Raw genomic sequence first — 21583 nt, 5'->3', positions numbered from 1 at the left:
AACCAAAAATGCCTTGTTGTTGGCCCTTAATAAAGTTAGACTTAGTTTTCTTACATAATTATCATTATTCATTTATTTTATTATTTCACTAATGCGATGTTGCAAGTCCGTTACGATTTTTTCATAAATTTTGTATACTACACGTCCGGCACGGGTAGGGTAGAAAAGCGTAAAGTAAATTTCATAATACATGTGTATGAAGTGGCGTACGAAAGAATGGAAAAGTGCGAATGTGAAAAGAGAGCGTGAAAGGGATGACGTTTATAGTTTGGCTGTGAAAGTTTATATATCTTGTTGACAAGTTTTACAAAACGGGAAAGCAAAATGTCAGAAATGTTGCGATCCAATTAAACCAAATATAAACAATTTGCAAAGCGAGACGACATTCGGGCAGACAATTAGAACATGATGAGGAGAATGCAAAAAGCTCCACTCATGCCTAAAGGACTATTCACTACGTTAACTTAGAATAGGTGGTCATCAATCATTACATCTTGGGTGATTAAACGTAAGCCTGTTAATAAAGCTAATACCGAAATAAAGGATATAAGTGACGACCATAAAGTGAATTCTTCGAAGAAGAAGAACCGAAAAACAAAAGTAAAGAAAGAGAGAAAGAAAAGAAGAAAATTTTCAAAGTCTCATATTGCAACTCGTACGCCACGAAAGACGTGCAAAGATATTAAATTTTACTACATTCGACTTCTTATTGTTTGAGACGTTAATCCGTAGTCTTTGAAGAAAATGTATTTCAATTAATGGAATAGATCTTGAAAACTTGGGTTTCCACAAAAGATGACCATTTTTTGTTCATTTTTTTTTTTTATGCAAGAGTACATACATAGGTGTATGTGTGCCTTTTTTAGCAGAAAATGCATGTACATACCACATTTGTGATTGGCATCCGACGTGAAAATATTGTTAATGTTAACGGAACATCGACAGTGTCTTAAGAGCGGGTACAAGCGCAGATGTTATCCTACTTGAATTTCAGTTCGAAGTATGTGCAAAACTGTCGAATAATCGAATAAAAAGTAAACTCGAAACAAACTCGGCTAATTTGATCACTTAGTTCCCCCCGTTGATTAAGCATTTATGCGAATTCGAAATGTTATATCAAATACAAAAGGATAAATGTCTACCCTTTACGGGTAAGATGATTGGCAATAATCGCGAAAAGATCTCTCTACTCCTCTCTTACTTAACTACTTTATCAAATCTGCAAAGGGCACATAAACACATCTTACACTTTTAATATAAGTTCTTGAAATGAAAATTTAATTTTTTGTTTTTTTTTTTCTTCTTTTTTTCATATTTAATATGCAGAAAAAGGGGACAAGAAAAAGATCAGTTTTATGCAGCGATAAAAAATAGAGAAACAAGAGAAGAGAAAAATAAAGAGGAGAAAAACATTAAAAATAAAATGAAATAAAATTGATTTGCAACGAGATTTTTTTTTTTTTTTATATTCATTTTGTTTGTAAACATCGGCCAACGCGAAGCCTTCACGCACACACACACACACACACACACATGTATATACTCGCAACTTTTACTATAACCGTTAATCAGAATGAAAGACAATGAGCGGGACCGTTTTTCGGGACATATTCGCACACATATTCACGCACATGTGCACATAAACATTAGCACAAATATACATAAGTATGGATATGTATGTTAACACGCGAATTTAAAAATGTAAAACAAAACAATTGGCAAAGAGCAGCACAAGAATCAACTGCACACAAGCACAAAAATGTTTATAACGGGGGGAAAAAAAAAAAAATAAAAAAAAACTGTTTGTTGCAGAAAACAGAAAAAAAAATAAATAAACCGTTAGTTGAAGTTATCAAAGTAGCTTGAAAAAAGGGCGTTTTATTGCTTAAAACAAACGGGTGAGGAGGAGGAGGGGGCAGGCGAGAATTATGTTTTTCTTTTTTCTTTTTTTTTTGTTTTGAAATTAAAGACAGGTGTGAGCACCAGACGCACACATACATGCATAAACTTGGACTATTATTTGAATATTGCAAGCAAGCAACCGCTAGGGGAATTATAAACGTATACGCGCACGAACGCACACAATGCAGACGAAAGGAAAGCGAACAATATTTGCTTTACTTTTGTTAAGCATTATAAATGTAAGCAGCGCAAGGAAAGGAAAAGGAGCTAATAAGAGTTTATTAGACGCTCTAAACCAATTTCAATTATCTACCATTCATAGGAAAAGGATTTTTAGCCAAAAAAAATTAAATAAATAAATAAAGATTTTTTTTTACAATTTTAGTTTTTCAAATATTTATTTACTTTAGTTGCAAAGCTGTTGTACGAAACTCCTTTTTTATTATGTCGTTCCTTTCGTGAGGCTTTAATCCTATATTTGACTGCTTCACATTTTCCCGATTACTCTTCTTGTATCTTGCTTTTAATCAAAAGTATAATGTAAGTAAGGAGACTTAAAACACTTTAAACCAAATTTGTTAATTAATGCTTTATCTTCACTGCTTTAATGTTCACATAACTCCGTTCAAATTTTCGTTTCCTTATTTTCCTTGTATTTCCTTAGCGACTAGAGTTTTCTTTAATTATTTTATATATATACATATATATTTATATATTTATATATTTATATATTCATATATAATATATATATATATATATATATGTATTTATATATATGTAGAATAGAAACGCATTATGGCATTCAATTCGCACAGCACAACATCTACGATTGATAAACAACGACTAACTGACGCAACTGACTGAATCGACTGAGACTGCTGAGAGACTGCAGGAGCAACAACAACGGCAAAACACGAAAGACATGTTAGCGCTTGATTAGCTACAAACGAGAGGTATATCCGTTTTGTTAAAATTTTTGCAATGCTTAGAAGCAACTTTCATAGATCCCGTCAGCTATCATAATCATCAGCAACAAATTCTATCTAATTTCTATGCTCAGACGCATTATACGCATTTAAATGAATGCAATAAATATATTTGTTCTCTGAAGAATTGCAAAATTTTTCAGATAATTTGAAATTTATTTTAATTAAATTCATTTTTATTATTTATTATATATAAATATGAACATTTTATTTATTGCGATTCTCTCATTATTATCATAATTATCATATTTAATGAAATAATATGTGAACGAAATAATGAGAACGTATTTATAGCAATTTTTTCAGAACTGCAGTGTCTTTGAGTACTGTGGTAGAGAGAAAGATCTTTTAAATCGGTTAAATCTAAAATATGTAGGCTTTTAGATTTAAGATTAAAAGGTTCTAAACGATTATTAAATGGAGAGATATCGGCAAGATACTGTGCAACAATGTACTCATGGAGTGGAGTGAACATAGATCTCCCTATATTCTCATAGATTTCATTTCATAATATTCATAATATGAATGAAAATGTAAATCAATGGAAAGTGATGGGTTATTATGATATTCGTACGTAACAAGATCCAATCCTTTATTCTCATCCTGGTAAATTCTCCTTCAAATGTATCGAACTTTCAAAATTATATTGATAAGATTGGAAAAAGACGAGTCCGCGATTTATTATGAATAAAATAAAACTAAAATTGTGTAATATTATTAACTTTAAATATAAAAAATTGATATATTATTATATTTTATATTATTTTATTTATTTTATCTTTTAATATTCAGGCATTTGTTGTGTTTTTGAATTTGCTTTGCTACTGTCTTTGCTATATTTGATATTCTTATGAGGCCCGTTTTAACTTCTCAAGAGTCAGAGAGAGCGAGAGAGAGAGAGAGAGAGAGAGAAAAAACAAACTGAATTTACTCTGAACTGGAACAAATGAAATGCACGGGTATATGAGTTTGCTTGATACGAATATGATATGGTCTCCGTCAAAATAAAAACTTATCACACATACTAACACTATTATGGTTTATAGTGAAAAATCAAAAATCAAAAAAAAAAAAAAAAAACAGAAAAAACACTTTTACTCTTACTCATTACAACGTGCAACAATCATACGTATTTACTCTCTACATAACTGAAATTACTCCCCCATAAATGCAAAGTTATCACAGATAGATTGCGCATACTACGAAAGCGAACAAGTACAGTCAAATCTAATTTAAGCAGACCGAGCTCAATGTTCAAATTTTCATTTGCAGCGAAGGATGCCGACAGTAAACAGAAAGACACAGAGGAATCGTAACCTCTTGCAATTATGACAATAAAATAAAAGGATTATGGTTTTTTTTTTTTTTTTTTTTTTTTTTTTTTTTTAAGATCGTATACGGTATACATATAATTTTAAAACGATCAAATTTCACAGTCGTAAATGTTTCAACCACAAATTACTGACAGTTGAATACAATTCAACATTTTTACATCCTTCTTACAATATGTGTATATGTATGTATATATGCATTTTATAGCGTTTGTAACGCTCATTGCTTGGCACTGAGCCAAGGTGACCATAATTCTTCTTATCTCCCATCAAGGCGAGTTGAATTAATTAATGGTTTCACTGTAAATATTTCTTTCATATTTCAAAGCAGTTACTCCCAATATTTTGCGTTATCTATATCAAAAATATATATATAGCGAAAAATGTGAATATGAAATTTTAGTAAAGAATCTTTCGAATTTATGGGATTTATTGATGCAAACACTTTCACTTTTCCCTTAATTCATAGTTTGCCATCTTGGATAGCAATTTGGAAAAGATTGAGACGCCCTTAATGTTTGACATATGTTCACGCTCGCTTTGAGTCGATTTAATTGCGTTTAGCATTTTCATGTCTCTCCTGCTGTGCGATTTCTCGCATTTAGTTCCTTTTTCGTTTTTATCTGTTGTTTTTTTCTTTGTTTTTTTTTTTAGTTTTCTTACATTTCCTTGTGCATTCGAGAATGTGTTTCTCTTGGCAGTTGATTTTGGAAAACACGCATGTCCTCTCATCTTCCGAGATGAGAGCAGCTGATTAATATTGTTGTTGCCCTTATTATTAGGTCCATATGAGAAAACAATTTGCACTTTGTGGTAATCGAGCAGAGAAATTCCGTAGAAAATAGAGAATTGAGAAAAGACTTTTACACCTTGGAAAAACTTTTAGTTAAATTTAAGAGAAAAATGCATAATACACACACACATGTATATATGTGATGTTTAATTCAAATACAAAATGTTTACACCGCATTTCGGTGCGTGGTAGGCGTAGAAGAATTAACAACGGAAATTGTATTTGCTACCAAAAGTTCTACCACAACTCAAGTATACTAAGTTAAGTGTATATCTCAAGCGAGTTTTCTTCCAGTTTTTTTTTTTTTTTTTTGCTTACCAAAATGAGCGGTAGTGTTGCTTGAGGTAAAATGGATAATAATTTATGCTAGATGGTGGTGGTTGACCAAGTGTTCACATAGTGGCATTCAAGGACTGATCACCGTCTATGCGCCATCGAACAACATGACGGGTAGATCTTGATTGCCGTGTAGCCAGGCAAAACATCGAGAGACATTTCTCCAATATATCAGCCCATTCAGGCACATATTCAGTCGCGAATCGACTAAATATCATTAACATTTTTCCTGTTTTATTCATCAGTAGTTCAAGTTGAAGCGCCCAAGTCTTTACCTACACCTCAATTTACTTCTGTTACGATTGCGCGATCCACCAGCCTTTTGCATAAATACCAATTGTCAATACCGAGAGTAATTAATAACAATCAATAGTATTGCTGACACGATAACAGGGAATTCATTTGATACGCTCTTAGCAATTAGGAACTGTATGTGAAGTATTGAAAAATCTATGCTGTTTGAACATCAGTGAAAACGATGATAATTTTTCCAACTTCGACGACAAAAAAGGTAAGTGAAGTAAGCGATAGCTAGCAAGTAATTCTCCGCAAGTTAAATCATATTACTGGCACACTTTACAAAACCAAGCTACGTGAAAAAGTAATACTTCCAACTTTCAAACATGAAATCTTACGAATTTCTGAAACTGTATCTTATTGCAACCAGGCTACCCACGAATTAGATGTAATTGATTGAGTAGCTTGCGTTCATGAAAGTAAGTGTGGATTGTGTATTGAAAGGCCTTTAATATAGTGGGCCACGGCCCACTCCAATACATATCCTATAACATTTTACTTAATTTAGTTAAATTTATAGCGATTGGAATCGGTAGAAAAATTTGGTTCTTTCTGAGCCATTTTCAATAGCTTTTATTCTTGGGCCGACATCGGTGTACCAAATTGCATTAAAAATTTCGCGAAAATTTACGATTTGTTCGCTGAACACTAGTTTACATAAGCAGACATCACTTGTATAGACGGACGGGTGGATAGACAATTAGAATTACTTTACGAATCGATCGATATCAAGTCCCTGGGGCTGTTTAATGGATCCGCACAAACTTAATATCCCTCGTGGTCTAAAGTATATATGAGATCATATTGAAAATTGTCCGAGCTTTTCTCCCCAGGATGATGTTAATGCCTATAGTTTGGGCAACACTCACATCACATTTTTTTTGAAGAGAATTTTCTGGTTCTTTGCTCGTGGAAAAAGTTGTATTGATTTGAAAATAAGTGAAATATCTCAAGAAATACGCTATGTGATGTTGTATGAGTGAACGAAGGGCCCAGAAGCGGTTCGCTCGATTCCGTTCTGGAAATTTCGATATCAAAGATGTACATCGCCGTCAAGTAAGGTGTCAGGAAATAGCGGAGGCGTTAAACATCAATCACATGACAGTTTGGAATCATTTTAGAAGAGTAGGCTACAAAAAGAAGCTCGAAACCGCGGAGACTTCTCATTACGACCCATTATATAGGCAAAAAATAATTTGCATCCAATTTGATAAAAGGACAAGCTCGCGGATATGGCAACGAGAGAAAGAAACTTGCTTTCCAAAAACACTAACGCAAAATGGTGGACTATTCGCTTGAAAAGTGCAGAAACAAATAAATCATTCTCGTCACAAAATTGCTATATATGACTGTACCCTATTTCTATGAAAGAGTTTACTTCCCCTACGAACCCTTATTTATTTATTTATTTTAATTCTATTTATACTAGAAACTCAACTAACCAAATAACAGTCGAGTTCAATTGACTCATAATGCAAAACTTATATTAATTAATAATAAAATTTAGTATAAGTATAATAAAACAAATAAGAAGAAAAAAAAAAGAAAAAGAATAAAGAAAAAAAAAGCATGTACACAACTAGCATAGAGCCACACCCACAACCGATACAGGACCAAATTGCAAGTGAACCCCTAAGCCATCGCAAACATGCATAAGCTTGGCAACCGATAATTGTTAACAACAAATTAATTTGCGACTCATAATGACATATTTAAGGTTAAGTCAGTTTAAGTACGACATGGGTAAATCGCGCGTATTAAGCAATGTTGCTTTAATGGACTTTAAAGAGTCCGATAACGAGAATAAGTGGTAGACGTCATTTAGGTTCTTGCAAACGACTCTGAGCGGATTGAACCGCTCATAATTAAATTTACACTGACTTAGCTTAACCAAGATAAACTGCCTAGAGAAGCGGTTAGGGACATTGAAGCTTATTTCATCAAGTAATGAAGGCGAGTCAATGGCACCATTTATTACTTTAATTAGAAAGGAAACGCCCAGAACAAACCTATTTTTCTCAAGAGACGGTAGGGACAACAGAAACAACCTATTTTCATATGGAGGACGAGAGGCAATCGGATCCCAACCCAAATTTCTAATGGCAAACAGCAAGAATTGCTTTTGATCAGATTCAATTGAATCTACGTAGCACCTATATGAAGGAGACCACACAACTGAGGCATACCCGAGTATGGGTCTAGCCAAACACATGTACAGCCTTTTCGTAATGTAGGGATCATCAAGCTCTTTGGACCACCTTTTTATAAAACCAAGCGCGGACCTAGCTTTGCTAATCGAGAGCTCAATATGCAAGTTAAAACGTAACCTATGGTCAAATAGAACGCCTAAATCTGTGATCGAATCGACATCCTCCAACTTATGCGAATCTATGAAATACTGAGTAATGAATGACTTTCTTCTTGAGAATGAAAGCTTCTTACATTTACTCAGATTTAGTTTCAGCAGATTCAAAGAGCACCATGCAACAAAATTATTCAAATCACCTTGAAGATGATGTGATTGCGATTCAACAGAGAAGGAAGAAAACAGTTTCACATCATCAGCATACATTAAGATCTGGCTGATCTGGTTTCACATCATCAGCATACATTAAGATCTGGCTGAAATTAACCACCGATGGGAGATCGTTAATGTATAAACTAAATAAAATGGGACCTAAGTGAATTCCTTGAGGTACGCCAGACGTAACGGGGAATTCATCCGAGGTGATGAAGTTAAACAAAACCCTGAAGGATCTATTGTGCAGATAAGCGCTTATCCATTTCACTAAGTAGGGTGGGAAACCAGAGGCTTGGAGTTTAAAGATAAGTAGTCTATGGTTAACCATATCAAATGCTTTGCTTAAATCAGTGTAAATAACATCTATGCGAGAGCCACTAGAAAAAGCCTTCACCTTATGTAAGGTGAAATTCAACAAAGAAATCAACTTGCTTCAAATTCATATTTGAATCAATTTTCGATATAAAATTTTAAAAATTGAACCTTTCTATCGTATAAAGAGTTCCTTTCTCATAGGAAGGATTATTTTGCTTATTGTAAATTTGTAAGAAGGTTCCCTTTAATCAAATATATTATATAAAGGATCATATCGCAGTATATATATATATATATATATATATATATATATGTATATATATATCTGCCAAAGGTTGCCAAAGTTATTTGCAGTAATAAAGGGAAATGCTAAAGATTGATTATCCACCCATTCATTTCGAAGCGAACCGAACATAAATAAATGAATATATGATAAAAAAAAAATGCTTCATTAAATGAGCGAAGGATCGAAGCTGGGGGTTCTCAGTTCAAGCGCCGAGCAAACCAACCACTAATCTGCTTAGTTATAATTTCATGTATTTAAATTGGAAGAACAAGAAGAAGAAAGGATAATTTCCAAAGCTGATATGTATTGATTGACTATAACTTTTAATAATTCAGCCCTTCAAGTGTAACGTGAATATAAAGGAAAGCATTTGTTCACTTGATGCAATTAGAAAGGAGTAGTATACAATACCACTAAGCTCTGAGTCCACATCATCGAGAGTCTTTGATATTTTCCTAAAACAATGTACGACATTTAATGCATAAAACTCTACTCCGTTAAAATTCTTTTGATCGTAACTGGACGTTAACTCTGCTCGCTTTCCTTATTGTTATTATTATTGATTTAGCCAAAGAAATCAATTCTAATACTAAAGTTTTAAGGCACTAGCGATCTGAGGCTTTATGGGAAACTCTACCGTAATGGAGATCTAAACCCATTGTTGTTGTCCATTCAGTTGGTAGTCGAAATCATTTGACTACTCAGCTATTGCTTTGGATTATAACTAAATGTAATTTAATTGCAATTTAATTTTATTATTAATTGTCAAGAAATTTTTTTAAAAGTTCAGCAAGAAGAAAACTAAAACTTGCTTATAGTTGAAAGGGGGTAAAAAAAAAAAAAACCTTATGGATATATTAGAGAGACTGCGGTATAAGATATACCTTTGACGATTGGAAGATCAGTATAAAGATGAGTGATACGACCGGGATGCATAATCATCCAGCCTTTTTCAATATCAATAACTGAGCAGTTGTACCGTATAAAATAACGACCACCGCCGCTATATTCAACTCCGACGCGATTTAAGGCTATATTTGCGCTATACACTCGAGAATTGTGCTTAGGCGCAACGAAATGTTCTTCATCGGTTTTATAACGTACAATAAAATGTGCAGCAGTGTGTGGCACCTACATAAAGTAGAGATCAATTAATAACTTAAAAAAGAGAGGACTTGAGTAAAATCTCGTTAGATGCTTACGCCAAAACGTTTAGCAAGAAAGATTTTCGTTTGCAAAGGTTGAACGAAATGCTGTAAAAAACGAAGCCATACCGTCTCCAGATCCACCTGAGACATATGAATCGCTCGGGCATCGAAATTCTCAAGATCACTATTATACTTGCGTCGACAATAATTTTCCATAACAGCAAGTAAATCGTCAGCAAAGACATCGGTGACAATTTGAAATAGATAGACATCCTGGCACGGCTGCAAAGCAGTATAGCTTTCTTGCAGCTGTTCAAGGTAATTCGTACTTATATATTTCCGAATCCAATCAAAGGGATTTTGCAAAAAATTATACAAATCGGGACGACTTAGAGTAACGTTGAAGTTATCAGTATTTATTAAATGGCCATAATAGCGCTCATTGCTCACGTAAAGATTGATATTCTAAAATGAAATGATTGCACATAACATATAACATATGACTTATATAACTGATTTTAGATATGAAAAGCATAACGAAATGAAATAATCAATTATTCGCTTACCGCGTTACGTAAACTTAAGGACATGGCCATGTCCGCTTTGCAATGCTCATGATCATAATTAATATATTTAAAGGCAGTATTTTTAATCAAATAAATACTCGATACATCCCATGCATTCCATAAGCCACTGCCAGTGGAATAAGTGAAGAAAAGAGAAAGTTCCGTTATTGCATATGTCAAGCCACTGATCGTGTCCCGCACAATTTTTTTACTTTGCATCTATGACGCGGTTAGCATTTATTCTATTTTAAAAGTGTACTTAAAAAAAACACAAAAAAAAAAAAAAAAAACCTTTTTTGTACTAAGAAAAACATCCCCTTATGTGCATGGAGTATATTTCTGGAAGTATCCAATAGAAACACAGGGAGAGTAAAAAACAAATAAGAGAGCAGCAAAATGTCGAGCTAATCATTCAATTATCTCATTCAAGAATTTTGGGTGATGAAAGTGAAATATATATATATATAAATATATATATATATATATATATATATATTAATTCGTTATAGTAAGGCATTATACTAAATGAAAAACAGTGGGATTTTTTTGTTGATTTAGAAATTGCTTTGTTTCTCTCATCACATGCTGTTCTCTCAATTGTGGCTTTTTATACGAAACTGGTGCACCCTGCTGTCATTTTTATTGCAACTTTTGAAGAGTGACTTTATCGCATGCACTAGGAAATCTTACGTTTAGTACTCATTATCAGCGAAAATCGGTTTTACTTTTCATTCATATCTGTATATGTATGTATGCATATATAATTGCCAGCAAAGTGGAAAACGGTTATTTTTTTTTTTTATTTTTTTTCGTAATATATGGCCATATACTTTTTCACCTGATATTCAAATTCGCCTATTAATCAATCTGTTTTTATTATTAGAGTAGATTAGTACGGAATACCGGAATGCATTAATGACTGCTAAGCGTGGATGCTGTACTCAATAGATCATGAGGACGGTGCACGAACTTCGTAAGCAAGAATGATCTTAAAACTTTGAGATAAAAAAAAAAAAAAAAAAAAATACAAGAAATCAGCGAGCGAAGAGCATATGATAAGAGAGGTACGTTAATTTTTAAATCGTTAGGCAAATTAAACAATTGCCGTAGCTTTTCCAAGAGGCTTAATATTCAAAATATCAGTATGTGCCATTACATTGACAACAAACCATCCACAAAAATTGCAATCAGTTTAAGCTGGACACGGTAACGGTACCCTGTTGTCGTCTGCATATAATTTTTGTTAAAACGCTGTCCGCATATAAAACTAAAAAAGGCATTTATTTATATATGTATAGCGAGCATAGAATGCAATCACTTTTGTACTAGACGTTAAAAAATAGAAAACCAATCCGCATTGGTTTGAAATTACAAAAAAAAAAAAAAAAAAATGTACAAAAATTTATTAATATTGTGCTTTGGATTGTTATTATTCGGTCAGCTGAGCGAGGGGAGACGCGGTCGCGGTCGTGGTCGCACCAAGTCCCGAGTACAAATCGGTTTACCGATAACCGGTAAATATCGTGATCCCGAATCCGATCAGTATTACAATAACAATAATGTAATAATAATTCATTTCTCTTTAAATCGATAGTTGATTTGCAAGAAAAATTCTTAATTTTCATTCATTTCTCTCTCTCTCTCTCTCTTTTTTTTGTTTTTTTTTTATCTCTCTATCTCTCTCTCTCTCTCTGTTTATTTAAAAGGGAGCCAAAATCCTGCAAGCATCCCATTTCGATTATGAATATGTTCTCGGTCATAAAATTGCATTTCTGTGCGTCGCAAAAGGCAATCCACGACCTCAAATCACTTGGTATAAAGATGGCGCGGAAATATTTCAACATCTTTATATGCACGTGAGTGTTTAAAATGGGAAAAATTAATAACACACTGTCCGTCTAGCATTCTTAATATGCTTTCAGATTCACGAATGGCGCATTGGCGAGGATAAAGTTAAATCGAAAATCGAAATCGATCCGGCAACACAAATGGATGCAGGATTATATGAGTGCACGGCCGACAATATGTACTCAATAGATCGCCGAAGTTTTAAAACCGATTTTTCCATCGCTTTCGATTAACAACTTTCAATGCCACCAAAAAAAAAAAAAAAAAAAAAAAAAAAAAAAAAAAAAAAAAAAAATTCTGCTTTCATACCGACTACAAGTAACTAGTGGTCGGACCATAAAATTTATGCGGGACTTTTATTTTACTTTTTTTTTTCTTTCCATTAAATCTCAAAATAAAAAAAAAAAAAATCGAGTCCAATACTTACATAATGTCACGGTTAACTATTTCATTATAATCGCTAGTATGCAATTGAAAATTACTGAAATTCGCTTTTGCGGCTTTAAGGATAGGTGCTAAAAACTCTCTAAGTACATATATATAAAAGATATGAATAAAGGAAAATTTTGAAAAGAAAGAGACTGTGCAAGAAAAAATCTTACTTACCGATCGTAAGCTAAAAGTTCACGTAAAGTATCAGCGTGATTTACGTGAACACAGGCAGCGATAAGAAATAAATAATCGCTACGACTCTGAACAGCTTCTTCACTATTAAAGATTGAAAGGCTGTGAAAAGAAAATTTGCCAAATTGTAAAATCAACTCACATAGCCCTCTGTCTGCCTTCTAGTTCATTCCATTGACGACTCGATGAAATCATGTTTGATGATTTGTATTTATTTTGCCAGCATTTATAGAAAAACTTTATCGCCGCATCGTGAAATTTCGCGCCATTATATATGAATAAATGCATCTGTTTTTTGGGATAATTTAGCCGCTCAATATTTTGTAGAAATGCATCAAAAAATGGCACCGGGACGTTAATAATTATGGCCAAAGTAATCACAGGCAAACGATGCTCCTATGTGGCACAACAATTGAAAAGCGGTTCATTTTCTCAATTATATCAACTCTCTCTCTCTCTCTCTCTCTCTCTCTCTCTCTCTCTCTCACCTGAAGTTTAATTCGAAATTTACGGCAAAGCGTACATTTACCGGCAAAAGGTGCACTTAAGTGTTTAGTGAACGAATTTAAATCCTTTTTCCCGAGTATGCGGTTACCAGGTGCAACTTGAAAACTCATATTTACCAAATCATTTTCATATGTTTTAAGATTAATAGGAGAGTGCAACGTTTGGTATTTAGATTGATTCATTTCCATTTGTTCACCCAAATAGATACGCAAGTCAGTTTTAATTGCTTCGCTAAAATACCTTCGATAACTTATATTGCAAAAGGCAAATTGTTGAACTAAAACGTATAATCGAGCAGAATAGCATTGGTAAGTTTCCCAAGATTGGTACAAGGCAGAGGAACGTTGCCAAGATGAATTAGCAATGGGCCGCCAGCACGTTTTCTTAATAAATAAAATCGACGACGAATGAGGAATAAAAACCGCATTGGATCTATAAAATAATAAGATGAAAATAATTGAGGGAAGATAATGTAAAACAGGTGCGTATGTGTGCGTTTATGTATGTGCATATGTATGTACGTATGTATGTATTTACGTATGCATGCATGCATGCATGTACGTATGCATATGTATCTATGCATATGTATGTATGTATGTATGTATGTGTATATGTATGTGTACGTGTACGTGTTTATGTATGCACGTGTGTGTGTGTGTGTGTGTGTGTATGCGTATGCGTATGTTTATATTGGATTTACTCATAAAATCATTTACTTGCGCAAATTTTGCCTGCCTTTGAACGCAGCAATCGCTTGACAAAAGAGATTTAATTGTCTGGAGTTTACTTCAAAATCGCGAATTATACCTTCTTCTGATGCCTTCACCTAACGTAATCGGATAAGTAATATGAAAGTGCGAGTAAATGCGGGAAACTTCAAGAATATATCATTTCATACCCACCTCGATATCATGAATGCGAGCTGAATGTACAGAGCGCCAAAAATCAGTTGATTTCATAATAGCTGAGAATGAACGGAAAATCGGCGAAAGGATTATAACAAATCACTTCATTGATATACTATGATAATTAGGAGGTATTACACTCACCAAAACTTCCCGAGCTATCAATAATAATAGTTTTGCTCTCTGCGGCGCTAACTAAAACGCCAGTTATTACCATTAGGAACGCACGTAGCACCAACATAATTTGTCCACTTGTGTTCGTATGACTGCTATTGATAAAACGAGAAGCATAAATTTGATGTTTTCACTTTAGAAGAAAATCTAAAATTATTCTTCTATTTCAGTCCAAGCCTACTTTGAATTTTTTTTTCCTTTTTTCTTACTTAACCAGCAAGTGATTTCATTTCTTTCATTGAGTCTTGAGACAGAGATAAAGATTATTATTATTTTATTATTAGATTCATTGCCCGAAATCTAACATAGATTTACCAAGATCCAAACATTTTCGGGAATTCGCCTTGGTCATACAATTCCAACTCACCAATGGATCCTGAAGAAGTCTTCTCCCCCAATCTGCTGTTGTGGACAAACTCTTACTATAAAGCACATTCTCTGCGACTGCCTCAACTTTTCCTTGGCTAGAAGTATTGCATTTGGAACGATTAACCCTTTGAACATTCTACAATCAGCTTCAGAAGAGAATATCAATTCAATATTTTACTTTATTAATACTACTAAGCTTATTATCTAATATCCATTTATTTAAATTAGAGCCGATAGCCTGTGTTGCTAGTGCTCAATGTCTTTTTTTTAGTCTAAGAATTCAATTCATTAGTCTAAAATTAAAATAATAATAATAATAATAATATTTTATTATTAGATTCATTGCCCGAAATCTAACATAGATTTACGAATATTTCTTAACTTCTTAGGTGACTGTACAAATAGTAGTAAGACCGACATCCAAAGTCTCCTAAATCAGATTACTTTCACATGAATAATCTTTTTCTTATTATTCTCACGGTACATAGCACAATTATATCTGCCTGGAAGCAGAGAGTATTCATTTAATTTTTATCGTTGCTTCCGCGTTACATTAGCCTAATCTCCATTATATAAAAGTGTCTTCATCTCCAGGCTATTAACCGATTATGGTTTGTCCTATCAATATAACGCTATTTTGATCAACTATAATTTAATCGCCCAAACTATGATCTTGGCAATCTATGATCCACGGATCATTAAACGATCTATTTCATTTCTCATTTCAGATGATTCATTTGAGACTTCGTAGATCGTCTACATTCTTAATTCTACGACCTAGTCTCGACTAATGTACTATATAAGAATAAATTATTAAGTATCTGATTGAGTTTTTACCGATTCCTTAGAAAAATTATACGGTCATTACAAAAAAAGAAAAAGAAACAATTTATCCAACGATAAGACATATCTTCTTTACCGACTCCTGATTCAAGTCACTGGCATGAATCAGATCGGTGGATACGTAGCTATCGTCCTTAGCAATAAAATACCTATTATTTGTAGTAAACGCCAATTCTCAAACGATACCTACCAACGTTTCATGTCATTTCGACTATTTGTTCACTGTCCAGTGAATTAAAATTTCATTTGTTTTTCGATGGGAAAAATATGGAGCAATTTTGATATTGACTTGAAAAGTGTTACGACTGATTTGATGATTTTAAAGCGAGGTCATATAGACGGACACAATATATGCCCAACGGAAAACATCGATGAACTGAATTTCCAAACGATAGGTGACACTCAAAGGCAAAATTTTACCTAGAAATGAATGGACCATCTCACAAGTTGCCTGAATTGCGTAAATTGCTATCGCGACTATAGTATTCTGCTGGTTTGACTCATCGTGACTATTGTCTCTTTGCAAATCATAAAGGTCAGCTTCAGGCAAAAGGGTTTGCATCAGACGGTGCGATCCTTGGAGAAACAAAAGTGTATTTTGTGGATTTGTGCAAATCGTTCTATAAAAAAAAACAGCGAAATGTCCGAAAAGCCTTGACGGGAACTATATTAAGAAATAAAGTCGGGGGTTTGAAAAAAGAAGGGGCTTTTTTTCCCACTTAATCTTAGCTGTGATGGGCCGATGTATTATTTTCCTAACTTATTTTTCAAGAACGTAAAAGACGACTTTTACACACACTACAATGGCTCTCTCTGCCCTCATTTGCTCAAAAACGAAAAGCGTCCATTTCTCCGAAAAGCCTATACCTGAAAACTGAAATAATCCCAAGACTTGTGATTTCGAAATTACGGTTCATATTAATCAAATTATTGAAATTCGTATTTTTTAATTTGCATTTTTATGAATAATTATTTAACGAGGAAAAGTCGTAGCAGTTGTCACGAAGCAACTAAATACCTGATCTTAAATTACAACCGTAAAATTGCAACAACAACAACAACATCGTTTTGAAAACTTTAATTCAAAAAAATAAAAGAAAAAATGACTGTCGCACTAAAGAAATGGATTGAAAATTAAGGAACGCTGAAGTTACTTTCAGTTTGAGAAGGACGCGATTCAATATTTCAACAGCGATCATTTTTAATCATTCGATGAATTCAATCGGCAATCAGAACCTTTAGAGAGCATTCGTCGATTCGATATGAAAAGGACGACTTAAAATGATTGAACAAAGCTTACAAAGCAATATACGAAAGCAGCGCAATTTCGGAGTGCAAAAATATTGAAGGTCACCATCGGCAACCACTTAAATCTTCATCAATGGAGAATGTAAAGAGATTGCAACTTACCACACTTCGCATACCAGCACTCAATAAGAACCAACATATGCATACATACGTACAGATGAGTCAAAATTTGTCAATGACTCTTTCAAAGCACGGTCCACCTATTAAACTAATGTTATTTAATAAAAGATTCCGCTGTGGCCGAATACTTTACACGCCCACCAAACTGCTTTAACGAGCATAAGCGGAAATTTTCTTTGTTGGATTTGTTGCAGACATGTGCTCAACTTATGTTACACTATAGGCATATCCTTTGACCGATTCGGCCCATTTTCAATGTCAATCTGTTAACGAAGGACTTGCAATGTTTTTCGTTAAAATTGAAACCGATATCTAAATGTTTGCCATAAATGGTCTTACAAACGAATAGCTGAACACGCTTCAACCGATTCAAAATGTGTTAATGATCAAGATATTTTATAAGATTGTCGAGAGACTCCTACGAGGCATTCTCCAGCGAGGTCGCAAAGTTTAAATCTAATTAATATTTTATTTTAGATACATTTTTATTTTTTCCTTTATTTATTTATTTTTTTTTTCCCCAATTTCTGTCAATAAAGCTAATGATCTCAGCAATGAACACATGGAATATATCGTTGATGAGATGTTTGTTAATTAATTTTAAATACGTTTAAATGTATTTGAGTACAATGATTACAATGCATCAATGTGAGATATCATAATATAGCGAGTGCCGTTTGTAATTGGTAGGCCCTCGTGAAAGTGAGATAAGCTGCCGGGATGCATTAGAATCCAGCCTTTTTTATTATTAGTAATTGAGCAATTGTAGCGTAAAAAATGAACTCCACCGCCCTGGAAATCGATGTCAACGTTATTTAACGCCATATTAATAGTGTAGGTTGAGAAGTCATCGTGAGGCATGAGTGAAGGTTGCTCCTCAGTCCTATAACGCACTACTATATTAAAAACAGCGAATGCCGGCTAAACGAGAATTCAAACGTTAATATTAATTGATCTTTCAATTTTCAATTTTGATTTTTGAATTTTTATTTACAATCATCCCGTTTTGACCTCTCATTCAAACATAAAAAGAATGTAAAATATTCCGCTCTGTGCATAAACTATTTCAGCGATCACCATAAACATATTGACCAAGCGTGTCTTTTTCAATTTGCCTACGGGATAAATGTAAATAAGATTTTTTATAGTATACTTACGTCAACGTCGTGACCGATAAATGTTTTCCTTTGCAAGGGTTTAATAATCGTATTCAAGAAGTGCAGCCACATGTCATGCAGGCCCACTTGCTTCATATGTATATCGCGTGTAGGAACTGCCTCATAGCCGGTTGGTGTCCGATCATCATTATGACTACCACTTGACCATTTACCATAGTCTTCCATAATGGCTATCAAATCATCACAAAAGGCATCAGTGGTAATTGCAAACTGATAAACATCTGGACAAGGTTGTAAATAATTGTAATTATCTTCCAGTTGTTTAGTGTAGTTAGGGTGTATATATTTTTCCATCCAATCTAATGGATTATTAAAAATATTGTAAAAATCGGGACGTGCTACAGAGATGTCGAATTCCTCGATAGAAATTAAGTGACCATAAATGTATTCATTATTGATGTAAAGAAATATACCCTGAATGAATAATGAATGAAAAATATTTAGCGCAATTTTCCTTTCAAAACATTAGTTATACCTCAAGCACTTACCGCATCATAGAGTGATTCGCAAATGGCTCTGTCCGGCGTATAGCCGCGATAGCTATAGTTGATGTATTTAAAGGCAACATTTTTAATCAAGTAAATATTCGAGACATAGGGTACGTTCCACATGCCACTGTAATTATATATATGTATATATATATATATGTATATATATATCTATATATACATATATATGTATATACATATACATGTATATATATATCTATATATATAGATATATATATATATATATATATATCTATGTAGTCTATTCAAAGTTCGAAATTATGCAAATATTATGATTCCGAAAATCCGAATCATTTTAGAGTACAAGCGTTGCGATGTTCAAAAGGCTTGCATTTAAGTGCTTTTCGAATATGATAACTAGGCTTCTCTAGGTAAAGATATATATAAATATATATATATATATTTGATTGAAATTGTATTTCGGCAAAGCTGATCTATTAGAAGAGGGAGGACTGGTAGATCAATGCTTACATAATATTACGCGTTATAATATCATCTATTTCATTAGTGAGTGTAAGGAAATTACTTGACAGCGCTGTGGGCTCACTAACAACAGGTGAAATAAATTGTCTGAAAAAGAAAAAAAGACGTAGATATGAAATACAAAATACTGAACCGCATACCGATTCAAGGTCAAGAGTATTCTTAGGGTGTCGGGTTCATCGATATGCACACACGTCTCCACAAAAAATATATAATCAGAACGATCATCGATAGCTTCGTTCCTGTTACGAGCAATGAAAGGAGGAGTAAAAATTTATTAAGCGAATACGAACTTACAAAGCCATATGTCTGCTGCTTATTTCATCCAGTCGATATGTTGATGAAATCCTTTTGACCGATATGTATTCATTCTTCCAAGCCTCTGCAAACGCTTCCAACTGCGAATCATGGAATCGTACGCCACAATAGATGAATAGATGCATCTTTTGTTTGGGATAATTTAATTGCGCAATTTTTAATAGAAATTTATCAAAAAATGGTGCAGGCTCGTCGGCGATTATCGCCAAAGTAACTATGGGCAAATTGTTCGCCTAAATCCGAAAAGTAATTTTAAAAAATATGTTTGTAACATCTATTCAAATACATATGTCGTCGCACTTACTTGTAATTCAATACGTAACTGCTGGCAAATCAAACATTTCTCATCAAAATTTCTCACCAAATAATTGGCAAACGCATTTAATTGACGTTTACTGGCGCCATTGGCATGTATAATGCAAGGCATCGTGTCAAATATTGTATTTTTAATACTACCTTCATACGTGACCGAATGAATTAGAAATTGTATGTCCCTTTTGGCTCCATTTAAATTTTGAAATATCGCGGAATACGTGTCCAACTTGATGCCCAAATTTTCCCTTTGGCTTTCGTTTACAAACACTTTAGTGAAATACAACTGATAGTCCATATCGTAAGCGATGGGGTCATCTAAAAGCGCATATAGCTGGGGAGCGTAGCCGATAAATGCTCCCGAATTAAGAAAGCGGGAAGCTTGACTTTGTACGACGGGATAACGGGAACATAAATCAGAATCAGGCCAACAAAACTTTTCCGCCGAGAAAAGTAATTTAGCCTCAGTTTCTAGAAACTTTTCAACAATATCGCGAAGGCTGGCAGTGAAAATTACATCGTGGCTATAAAAGATGGACTATTTTGCCTACATATATGCTTTAAAAAGAACATATATATATATTTTTACCTGTGCGTGAATAGTACAAGAGTATCGCTTTGATTATAATATGGCGCAATAGCGTCACGCAAAAGATTCATTATTTTCCTATCGTTCTCCATCACTTGAGAAGTTCTTTTATCTGATTTAGGATTCATAGCAAGAGGAGTTACCTGAAAAAAAATTCCAATAAAGTCAAGGAAATGGGGAGTGCAGCGGAGTTAGGTGACAGAACGAGCATTATATGAAAAGAAATGATCATCCATTTTACGAAAAATGCGCTTTCAAAGTTTCTTAACAACATATGTCTACGTAGAGTCTAAATGAAAGACAAGTTCCTAATGCGGAATCAATCTAAATCACGTTTCTTAAATGGGAAGAAAATACAAATTTAGTCAATCATTAGGAGGCATAACAAAGCCAGCAACAGCGACAGCAATTCCATTTATTTATACTTGTCCGTCTGCTGTCTTTTTGCATTTTACATAGCATCGGCAAAGTTGCAAAGATTATTCTCAAGGTATAGCTTAACGAGAGTAAACTAGGTAGTCGCTACGCCTCTATGCAATTTCATTATGCTTATGATGAAATTGTTTTTAATTCATGCTAGAGGTATACTAATGCACACTTACCTCAATGCCGTAAACATGAGCTGAACGTATATAGCGCAAGTAGCCATCCGTTTGCCCATCAGCTATCGTGAAGGTCTTTACATTAACTGATGGCAGAGAACAGATATGCATATTTTACATTCTCAATAGTAATAATAATTTTCGAAACGAGATACATACCGACTTTTGAATTATTACCAGCGACTATTCTGTTCTCCTTTCCGCCAGGATTGAAATCGGCATTAATTGTCAGATAGAGTAGAAATATACACCGCAAACTGTTCTTCCAATTCTTATTAATTGCCATTGAAATGATTGGCAGACGACTTTTATTTCCGAATTTATTCAAAAGAACTTTTAAACTGAAATCCGTTTGATTCCCTTATTTCTCTCTCTCTCTCTCTCTCTCTCTCTCTCTCTCTCTCTCTCTCTCT

At 33.8% G+C, this 21583-nt stretch overlaps 3 protein-coding genes across 3 annotated transcripts; 1 reads left to right on the top strand and 2 right to left on the bottom strand.

Moving 5' to 3' along the window:
- Positions 1–9613: 9613 nt before the first annotated feature.
- Positions 9614–10511, bottom strand: LOC119632566 (procollagen-lysine,2-oxoglutarate 5-dioxygenase-like). Its single transcript, XM_038025525.1, has 3 exons — positions 10482–10511; positions 9970–10380; positions 9614–9898 (listed from the first exon to the last, which is right to left on the bottom strand). The coding sequence occupies exons 1-3, from the start codon at positions 10509–10511 to the stop codon at positions 9614–9616; spliced, it is 726 nt and encodes a 241-aa protein (XP_037881453.1).
- Positions 10512–11664: 1153 nt separating this feature from the next.
- On the top strand, positions 11665–12671 carry LOC119632270 (immunoglobulin domain-containing protein oig-4). Its single transcript, XM_038025094.1, has 3 exons — positions 11665–12042; positions 12188–12337; positions 12404–12671. Exons 1-3 carry the CDS (start codon positions 11872–11874, stop codon positions 12560–12562), a joined length of 480 nt encoding a protein of 159 aa, XP_037881022.1. The 5' UTR covers positions 11665–11871; the 3' UTR covers positions 12563–12671.
- A 5135-nt stretch (positions 12672–17806) lies between these two features.
- On the bottom strand, positions 17807–21547 carry LOC119632082 (procollagen-lysine,2-oxoglutarate 5-dioxygenase-like). Its single transcript, XM_038024789.1, has 10 exons — positions 21330–21547; positions 21171–21256; positions 20569–20711; positions 19972–20503; positions 19647–19900; positions 19490–19591; positions 19338–19436; positions 18846–18972; positions 18337–18771; positions 17807–18100 (listed from the first exon to the last, which is right to left on the bottom strand). The coding sequence occupies exons 1-10, from the start codon at positions 21454–21456 to the stop codon at positions 17813–17815; spliced, it is 2193 nt and encodes a 730-aa protein (XP_037880717.1). The 5' UTR covers positions 21457–21547; the 3' UTR covers positions 17807–17812.
- Positions 21548–21583: the final 36 nt, after the last annotated feature.

The sequence above is a fragment of the Glossina fuscipes genome, unplaced genomic scaffold (genome assembly GCF_014805625.2).
Source record: "Glossina fuscipes isolate IAEA_lab_2018 unplaced genomic scaffold, Yale_Gfus_2 1, whole genome shotgun sequence".
Lineage (NCBI taxonomy): Eukaryota > Metazoa > Arthropoda > Insecta > Diptera > Glossinidae > Glossina > Glossina fuscipes.
Note: the sequence above shows the minus strand (reverse complement) of the source record. Positions and strands in the feature narration are given on the sequence as shown.

Bases quoted from the DNA above. Each gene is read 5' to 3' on its own strand.
- LOC119632566 (XM_038025525.1), bottom strand. From the start codon at position 10,511: ATGGCCATGTCCTTAAGTTTACGTAACGCG. The intron at 10,381-10,481 runs GTAAGCGAATAA...ATTTCATTTTAG, and splicing joins CCTTAAGTTTACGTAACGCG to AATATCAATCTTTACGTGAG. The intron at 9,899-9,969 runs GTAAGCATCTAA...TACTTTATGTAG, and splicing joins TTCTTGCTAAACGTTTTGGC to GTGCCACACACTGCTGCACA.
- LOC119632270 (XM_038025094.1), top strand. From the start codon at position 11,872: ATGTACAAAAATTTATTAATATTGTGCTTTGGATTGTTATTATTCGGT. The intron at 12,043-12,187 runs GTAATAATAATT...TTTATTTAAAAG, and splicing joins AGTATTACAATAACAATAAT to GGAGCCAAAATCCTGCAAGC. The intron at 12,338-12,403 runs GTGAGTGTTTAA...ATATGCTTTCAG, and splicing joins TTCAACATCTTTATATGCAC to ATTCACGAATGGCGCATTGG.
- LOC119632082 (XM_038024789.1), bottom strand. From the start codon at position 21,456: ATGGCAATTAATAAGAATTGGAAGAACAGTTTGCGGTGTATATTTCTA. The intron at 20,504-20,568 runs GTAAAAATATAT...CATCTTTTATAG, and splicing joins CTTGTACTATTCACGCACAG to CCACGATGTAATTTTCACTG. The intron at 19,592-19,646 runs GTAAGTTCGTAT...TGCTCGTAACAG, and splicing joins AGCAGCAGACATATGGCTTT to GAACGAAGCTATCGATGATC.